Here is a 10,091-nt window from a genome sequence, read left to right as displayed (position 1 = left end):
TCTTGAATCCTGAACAATTATACATGATAAATGATTATATGCATAAATATTCAGGATTGAGGGCTACTCCACTATATATTTCTGAAACAAAATTTTGCACTTGACCGTGCCTGACGAGTTGGTAACCACGACTGTCAGAACCAATCAGGCATGAAATAATTGTCTGACCTGACTAGGTTTACTGCCACGGATTACAACCGGCTGGACGCAGCAAGACAGTTGCAAGGGTGTTCTCTCCCAAACACATAGTCTAAATGCCCTCCTGACAGGCCGAATACCAAGCCCTCCAGCTAGGCAGGGGACATAAGCCCTCCTGACAGGTCGGTTTTCCCACCCCTTCAACCATTATAGCAAAAAACTATACTTGGTTGAATTACTCATGAAATAACAAGATAAAACAAAAATGATGTGCAGGATGTCTAAACACGCCCAACAGGATGAAACTCACATACCCCAAGCAAAGTCAAAAGCAAAATCAGCCAAAAAAGGCCACCATGCCTACATTAATAAAGCCCTTACTCCCTAGGGGAAAGGCACCAAAATATTCATAAAGGCCAGGGATAGTCTCCCTGACCTGGATAAAGATAGAAAAAAGAAAAATTGTTCGTCCAGGGACATCCCCCCTGGATGGGCCAAATACCAACTAAATCAAATTACTGCTTCTCCTTAGAAATAGTACCAGCACTCCCACTCTTAGTCGGATCAGCATCAACATCCTGCTCCCCTGGATAATCGACCTCCTGTTCATTTCCCATGTTATGCAGGTCAGGATACTTTGAAGCAGCAAAAGCCATCTCAGCTTCAGGGTTCTACTTCGCCCTGGCCTCGACAGGCTCTGACATAGCAGCAACCCTTCCCTTAATATAGAAATAGAGGGAAACATCATCTAGCTTGAACTCCAGATCATCCCTCTCCTGGGTGAGCTCCTCATTTCTGTCCAAAGCTTCCTGCAAAAGCCGCTTGCTTGAATCTGCCTCAGCCTTGACAGCATCTCTCTCAGCTTACGCCCTCACCAAGTCAGCAGCCAGGTCAGCTCGTGCAAAATCCGGCTCGGACTTGACTATCATAACTGATCTCATCGGATCAATCCAACTACCAAAGAAGTAGCCTGATAGGCGTTATGGAGGCAGGTCGCAGCATCCTGACCAAACACAGGAAGAAGAGTATGAATAATATACCCCAATAATAAAAACTACCCAAACAAAACACACATAAAAATTGTTCCAGCCTACCTCCCTTACAGCAGCCAAGGCACCTGCCAAGAGGCTGACTGAATGATCTACTGAATCAACTTCATGTCTCCCTCCCCTAGTAGCTTTTCTTGGCCTAGTATATTGAGAGTTGTGAACCGCCATCTCCTCTACCTTTGCCCAAGTTTGGTTATCATCTACCTCGGTGAATCTTCCATTAGAACCCATGTTGAGTACATTACTTGAATCATTTCTTGGCCTACTATATTGAGAGCGACATGTATCTTTGAATCTTTCCCATGCCTCATATAAAGACTCTTCATCTCTTTGCTTGAACCTGGTGATTTGGACTCTTAACATGTTGGTTTTCTCCGGAGGGTAGAACTTCTTGTAAAAGGTAAGTGCTAACTTCTTCCATGAATCAATTCCAAGAGTGGCCTTATCTAGGCTATTTAACCATTGGTTTGCGGCTCTGATCAAGGAAAAAGGAAACAATATCCATCGAATTTGATCTTGAGTTACCCCCGTTTGGAAAATTGCATTACAATAGTCACAAAAAGTCTCCATGTGTAGATGAGGATCCTCACTAGGCATCCCTCCAAATTGATTTCGTTCAACTAATTATATGAATGCGGATTTGGCAATGAAATTACCGGTCAAGTGGGGTGGTGTTGGAGTACCATTGGGTAGGTTCTCCTTGGTTGGTACAGAATGAGATGAAAATTTAGGCATTGTAGGTTGATTTTGTGGTTGGTTTGGAATTGGGTTATCCTCTCCTTGTCTTTCAAAAGGGTTGGTAAACTCAACACTATCCATTTGGATGATACCAATGTCCACAAGTTCTCCAATACCCACAATTGTTGAAGTCCCTCTAACAGTTCTTCTAATATTTGTCAAAGTTCTCTCGATTTCGGGATCAATAGGCAAAAGACCGCCTTGTGATCTCCTAGACATGTAAAAATCAAACAACTAGAAAATAATTAAAACTACCTTGAGGAGTTTAACTTCCCCAAGGTTAAGAAACACACAACTAAAAACAATAAGTGATAACAACTCAATTGAACACCGTCCCCGTCAATGGCGCCATTTTTGATTCGGTCAAAACTTTGTCGTCTGAGTTCTCCAATCAAACACTATTTATATTCTCAATAAACTACTCTTAGTAGAGCGGTAAGTAAAGGTTGGACCTAAAGGGACGGGTATTGTATTGACTTATCGGTTGTGAATAGCTAGCTATCTCTTTGGTGTCACAATTTGGGTTGAGGTTAAGAGTTGCAAACTAAACTACTTAACAAAAGCAAGGTAAATGAATAAAAGTAAAGCAAAGTAAGCAAATGGGGTTTGTAAACAATTATTAAAACACAAGGGTTTCATGGGTTCATAGGGGAATCATGATGAGATAACATAAATAAGTTTCATAGATGCAAGCAATTTATTGTTTTAATGTAATCGAGTTAGTTTATATCTTACAATTCCTAGGAAGTTTTGGGTCTCGGAGCCGAGTCCGTCAAGACTTTACAACACCTACAACGACTTAATTCTCCCTATTCAACTATATGCATGGTCTAACAAGCCTTTAGTTTGTTTATGTCTTACAAGTCTTGTTGAAAGGATAAGAGAATCATGCTAAGTTGTCAATAAAGCATTTCATCAAGCATAACATGTGCATAAGTTGAAACAACAACAAGCAAACATTCATATGAAATTATTAAGTAAAGATCTACCCTATGATTAACTCCCCTAATCCCCCATTAACCCTAGCTAGGGAACTACTCACTCATTATTATGGTGAACATGCTAATAATGGTGTCAGTCATCTTAACAAGTCTAAACATGGTGAAGGAGTAAAACAATAAACAAGGATTAAGTAAAGAGTAAAGAAATTGTACCAACTTAGGATGATCATATAGAAAGCAAAGAATAATAGAAGAAAACTTAATTGATGATGAAGAATTGTCAATTCTCCAATAATCCCCAAATAATCTTCAAATTACCTAACTAGATCTAAGAATATATGAACAATAATTAAGGAAAGATTAAGATGTAATTAATATTGAATTGTATTAATATACTAAATGACTTGAATTAATCTAAGATAACATGATTTTAACTTGCTAATACAAGAGAGTATTTATACTCAGTACAAGTATTAGGTTAACTAAGAGCTTAAATGACGATTAAGCCCCTTAAATGAAGTTTAATGCCTTGCAAGTCCTACTATGGGACGCACGACCTGCCCTTGTTAGACGCTCATCCTGCCTCGAAGGACGCCCGTCCTTCTTGTGGGACGCCCGTCCTACCTTGTGGGATGCCCGTACTGCCTCTGGGACACCTGTCCTGAAGGGCAATTTTGCTTCTTCTTCATTTGGCTGCCTCATAATCCGTGGGTCCATTGAGGAGTCGTGGGGGTCCTTCATCATTGCACATATACTTGTTTTACTGACTCAGGCCTTTAGTATTGGTCTCCTCTTTGCTGCTTGGTCGTTAGATGCGATCAATATAGCTCCGTTTTACTCCATATACGCAAGGCTAGCATTCCTCTCCTACAAAGGACACAAAACCTCATAGAATATGCAAAATAGGAAGCTAAAGATAAGAAACGACCCTAATGCATGCTAGAAAGCATAGGAATGAGGCTAGTTAGGGGACTAAATGTGCGTAAATACGAGTCACATCAACTTCCCCAGCAAGATATCATCCAAATAGCAAATCACCTAAACAACATGAGAATGGGGGTCGACAATCAGTCGAGAGTAACTAGATGCTCTCCTAGTTATGATTACAATAATTGAATATAACCAACAACCAATAACAATTGAAATGCAAAACTAGTAAACATGTGAGACTATCTATACTCCTGAAAACTCAATACAACTTACTATAACTTACTCAACCTTAGATGGACGCAATCATACAACCCTAGACCATATGCAACCACTAGACCATGGACACCTACGAATTTAAGTAGCATGCGATACACAACAACATAAGGCACAAAGCTAGCATCAAAATATAGCGAATAGAGCGAACGCCGCTAGAACGTTTAACTGACGAATCTAGCTGACAGAGCGTTTAACTAACAACTCCATCGGTTGTGAAGTATTTAACTGATACTCCACATTACTATGTATAATGTATCACCACTGCCTATATGCCTAAAACCTCGCCAGACTTCTCGATGCATTAACTGTACATCGAACGACACTCGGGACCAAGAACGTTAAACTGACAAATCTGGCCACCCCCGAACATAGACCAAATAAAACCCTGAAGGGTGGCACTAATTTATTCCGACAGTATTTAACTGATACTACTGTCATCTATTCGATTAGCCAACAACAAATGCACAGTTTAACTGACTGGACATAACATGCGTGAACCACATTACGACTCAACACACTAGAACAGTTTAACTGACTGTCAAACTCATGAAAATGCACAGTTTAACTGACTGTACGATTTATGCGTGAATAACATCACGACTCAACACAGTAGAACAGCTTAACTGACTGTCCTACCGACATATGAACAAGAGTAACCGATCCACAAATGAAAACAAAGGATATAACACACTGCATACAATACAACATATGAAGCAAGTATAAACAACCAAGGTTATAGTAACCTTAGTCATAACATGAACTCTGGATGCGAGGTACATTAACGTCGACTATACATTAAACATACCACTGGAGGATATACTAACCATAACCTTAACATGAAATTCAAGGTTATACTAGTTCTAACCATAAGCTTGAGTCATAATCTTAGGGTTACGTTAGTTTCAGCTATAAGCTTAACTCGTAATCCAAAGTTATACTAGTTCCAACTATAACCTTGATTAATATTTCCAAGGTCATATCTCAAACAGCCATAACTTTAGTCATAACCCAAGGTTGCACTAGCTTCAACCATATTTTTGAATCATATTTTCAAAGTTATACAAACTTCAGCTATAACCCTGGGCACATGACACCCATAACAACGCATAAACCACATGCGCATCATAACTAGGACATTGAAACATGGACAAACATATGAAACATATTATTCATGACAATAAATCATCAAACCTGTACTAGGTTTAGAGTTTTGTGAGAAATATAGAAAAGAAAAGCAAGGGTTTGGTTTCCCTTCTTATTTATAGAAGAAGCTCATGGGTTTACTCCAAATTAAGCCCAAAACTCCACCCATATATCACAACCACGCGTGAAACCCACAAACCAAGCGGGTCGTCACCAAACTCAAGCTCGATCAACCCATTAAATCAGAAAAGGATATTTTCCCGGAAAATAAAATATGAAATTTGAGAAAATAAATTAAAGAAATATCAACTGTAAATTAGGGGTGTTACAGGAAGACCAACATCTTCGGAGGCCCGACCAACAACATCCGTGAGTACCGTGTAAGGGGGTGCAAAGAAATGTGGGAAGCTCATGGCCTTAGAGAAATAAGTGGTAGAGGAGGATGCTCATGTCGTCTCAGGTACCTTTCTTATAAACTCTATACCCACCTTTATATTTTTCGATTCGGGTGCAACACACCCATTTGTTTCTAAGAGTCATGTAACAACTTTGGGGTTAGGGGAGTTCGATAGCGTAAAGGATGAGGTAGTGAACCGCCGGGAGAGTCCATTACATGTACCAAGTTGTTTAAAGACGTGTCGGTAAGGGTTAGGGAGGTTGACTTCCCGGCCAATTTATCCGAGTTTCCCTTAGAAAACATTGAAGTTATCCTAGGCATGGATTGGTTACAAAAGTATAAGGCCAATATAGATTGTCATCAAAAGAAGGTTTCGCTAAAGGGTCCTAAGGGAATTAGGGTGTCATACTGTGGCTTTATGATTAAACCAAAGGTAAAACGCATCAATGTAACTACGTTAAAGTCGTGTCTGAGAAGGGGTTGTCCCATGCTTTTATGCCATCATGTATGGGACACTAGAGTGGAAGAACCTAAGGCTAGTGACATCCCCATAGTCGAAGAGTTTGAGGATGTATTTTTGGTGGAATTATCGGGAGTACCTCCTAAGAGAGCCATGGAATTTAATGTGGAACTCAAATCGGGGACAAGGCCAATATCTAAGGCTCCTTACCGGATGGGTCCAATGAAGTTGGAGGAATTAAAGAAACAATTAAACGAGTTGTTGGATAAGGGGTATATTAAGCCAAGTGTGTCCTCATGGGGAGCACCGGGTTTGTTCGTAAGGAAGAAGGATGGTACTATGAGATTGTGTATCAACTATAGAGAGTTGAACCGTGTCACCGTCAAGAGCAAGTATCCGTTACCAAGGATAGATGACCTATTTGATCAATTGAGTGGAGCTGGGGTATTCTCCAAGATTGACTTACGATCGGGTTATCATCAACTGGGAATCAAGGACGTAAACATTCCCAAAACCGCTTTCCGATCGAGATATGGACACTATGAGTATAGTGATGCCGTTTGGACTAACCAATGCTCCAGCGGTCTTCATGGATTTGATGACATCTTGGTCTATTCAAAGATGTCATCTTGGTCTTTCGACCATATTTGGACAAGTTCGTGGTGGTGTTCATCGATGACATCTTGGTCTATTCAAAGACAAAAGAGGAATATGAAGAACATTTAAGGTTAGTGTTACAAACCTTAAGAGACAACAAAATTTAGGCCAAGTTGAGCAAGTGTGAATTTTGGTTAGAGAAGATTGCAGTTTTGGGGCATGTAATATCCAAGGAAGGCGTGGCAGTAGATCCAAGTAAGATCGAAGCCGTGTCGAGGTAGGAGTCACCCAAGAATGAGGCGGGAATAAGACGTTTTTTGGGTTTGGCTGGTTATTATCGGAGATTCGCGAAGGACTTCTCCAAGATAGCAAGGCCTCTAACCGCTTTGATGGGAAAGGAGAATCGTTTCAAGTGGGACGGGAGTTGTGAGACGACATCCTTAACATTAAAGGAACGCTTGACCACCGCTCCAATCTTGACTTTGCCAAATGGAAGCGAAAACATAGAAGTTTATACCGATGCTTCCAAGAATGGGTTCGGGCGTGTGTTGATGCAAGAGGGTAAAGTTATCGTGTATGCCTTGTGACAAATTAAACCATATATGGAGAAATATCTAACTCATGAATTAGAATTGGGTGCCGTGGTTTTCGCATTGAAAATTTGGAGGCATTACTTCTATGGGGCTACCTTCAAAGTATGTTCCGACCACAAGAGTTTAAAATATATCTACACCTAAAAGGAGTTGAATATGAGACAGCGAAGATGGATCGAGTTGATCGACGATTACGACATGGAAATAGTATACCATGAAGGGAAGGCCAATGTGATGGCCGATATCTTGAGTAGGAAGTCGGTGCATTCCATTTGTACCGCCTTATCAATGATGAAATTGAAGGAAGAAGTGGGCAATATGGAAATTCATGGGATACAAAAGGGGGATGCTCTAAGTGACTTCACATTAGAGCCGAAATTGAAAAATGAACTAGAAGATCCAAAGATCCGGGAGTACATGGAAGCATATAGAATAAGTGGAAATTCAAAGTTTAATATGCATGAGGGTGGTAGTCTTCAATTTGAGGGAAAATGGTGTATTCCTAATGACAACGCCCTTAAGAGGAGGATCATGGAAGAGGCACATATTACACCTTAATCGATGCATCCGGGTGGTGACAAGTTGTACAAAGACCTTAAGAAGACATTTTGGTGGCAATTCATAAAAAAAGGAAGTAGCATAGTTTGTCCCTCAGTGCTTGACTTGTCATTAAGTAAAGGGAGAGCACAAAAGACCGCAAGGCAAGGTGCAACCTTTAGAGGTTTACCAAGGACCCCGAAAGGGAACAATATGATATGGGTAATCGTTGACCAACTTACCAAGTCCGCTCACTTCATCCCAATAAAGGACACTTGGAACAAGGCCGAGTTAGAAAATTTCTATGGGAAGCACATAGTGAGGATGCATGGCGTGCCTAAGGACATCATGTTCGTTATATATTCTAGATTCCTATCAAGGTTTTGGCAAGAGTTGCAAAAGTCGATGGGAACTAGCTTAAATTTGACTACCGCGTTCCACCCGGCCACGGATGGACAAACGAAAAGGACGATACAAACGTTAGAAGACATGTTGAGAGCTTGGGTTATGGACTTTGGAGGCACTTGGGAAGAGAATCTAGATTTAATCAAGTTTTCATATAACAATAGCTACCATGCAAGCATCGACATGGCACCATTCGATGCTCCATATGGAAGAAAGTGTAGGAGTCCGGTTTGTTGGAATGACGGTGCCGAAGTAGTAGTGTTAGGATAACAAATGATCCAAGACACCATTGAACAAGTGAACATGATCAGACAAAGGATGAATGCCGCACAAGACCGACAAAAGAGCTATGCGGATCTACATTGCCGAGACATTTCTTTTAAGGTGGGTGACAAAGTGTTGTTAAAAGTATCATCCATGAGAGGAGTGATGAGTTTTGGCAAGAAGGGCAAGCTAAGCCAAAATTATATAGGTCCCTACGAAATCTTTGATAAAGTTAGAGCGGTGGAGTATCGGTTGGCACTACCACCAATACTCGAGAGAGTACACAATGTTTTCGACGCATCACAACAAAGGAAGTGCGTGAGCGAACCGACCCATGTACTAGAGGTGGAGCACATCGAGTTGGATGGTGTTCTATCATATGTCGAAACTCCTAAGGAAATCCTTGATCGCAAAGTAAGGAAGACAAGGTACGGAGAAACAGTGCTAGTAAAAGTCCTTTGGTCAAATCAAAAGGTGGAGGAAGCAACGTGGAAGGCGGAAGAGAGCATGAAAGAGCGCTATCCTCACCTCTTTGAGCATATATGAGTCCGATTACGAGGTTGTAACCTTCTTTTTAAGAAAGTAGAGCATCGCGCGCGAGTATGAGTCATTTTGCCTAGTTTAGTCTTTTATTTCATCTTATGGAGTGGGGATTATATAACTAATTATCCCTTGTTGTATTTTGAATACCGTATGTCGAGAAAAATTTGTAGGGACATGATTGTTGTGGAGAGTTGGCGAGAAGTGATGTATGTGGAGTGGATGTGAACTTCGGGGACAAAGTGCGTTTTAAGGGGGATGATTGTAATACCCCTCCCTTCTATGTGATCCACTCGATCGAGTGTGAGGGAACAATTGGCCGAGTGCCCCTCTACTCGATCGAGTGAGCTGACCGAGTGAGATGTATATTCGACCTAGTGCGACCCACTCGACCGAGTGAACCGGGTTTAGCCCAGTTTTCTACGCGGGCCTATATTCCATGTTGGGCTTGATATATAAAGGACTATAAACAGTGTTCTTTCATTTTATAAACCGTAAAAATCTCTCTCTAAACCATTCTCACTTCTCTCTACAATCCCTTTCCACAAGAATATAGATCTACACTTTGTTTGAAGGAATTTAGGAGTATTGTTTACATATTCTTATTCCTCATCACCTAGTGAGTAATCTCATACCTTCACTTTTGTATTTTCTATAATTTCATTTACGACACCAAAACCATAGAATTTGGGGGGGTTTTGGTAATTGGGTAGATTTATGAGTAATTAATGTTAGTTATTGTCATTTATTTTCAGTAGTATTTAATGTACACATATATTATAGTATGAGAAAATGTTTGTGATAGAATATACTCTATTTATTGTAGGTGGAGACTTCATATAAGAGGAGTTTAGAGTCCTTGCTTTTTTTTTTTTTTGGTGAAATGTGAGTAATAATATATCATCTAGAGCTGTTCATGGGTCATACCGCCCAATAACCCAACCCATCCGACCCTTATTTTTAGCGGGTTTAGACAAAAAAATTTCTATAAAATGGGTCGTGGGCTGGACAAGCCTGGCCTGATTAAGTAAATGGGTCGGACATGGACACGAGCTTTTTCAAACGGGCCAACCCGCCCGGCCC

The 10,091-nt window shown here is 40.6% G+C and overlaps 1 protein-coding gene across 1 annotated transcript; it reads left to right on the top strand.

Moving 5' to 3' along the window:
* The first annotated feature begins 7,418 nt into the window (after nt 1-7,418).
* LOC141637447 (uncharacterized) lies at nt 7,419-7,820 on the top strand. The gene has a single exon (XM_074446925.1). It carries the CDS (start codon nt 7,419-7,421, stop codon nt 7,818-7,820), a length of 402 nt encoding a protein of 133 aa, XP_074303026.1.
* Nucleotides 7,821-10,091: the final 2,271 nt, after the last annotated feature.

The sequence above is a fragment of the Silene latifolia genome, unplaced genomic scaffold (genome assembly GCF_048544455.1).
Source record: "Silene latifolia isolate original U9 population unplaced genomic scaffold, ASM4854445v1 scaffold_112, whole genome shotgun sequence".
Classification (NCBI taxonomy): Eukaryota; Viridiplantae; Streptophyta; class Magnoliopsida; order Caryophyllales; family Caryophyllaceae; genus Silene; species Silene latifolia.
Note: the sequence above shows the minus strand (reverse complement) of the source record. Positions and strands in the feature narration are given on the sequence as shown.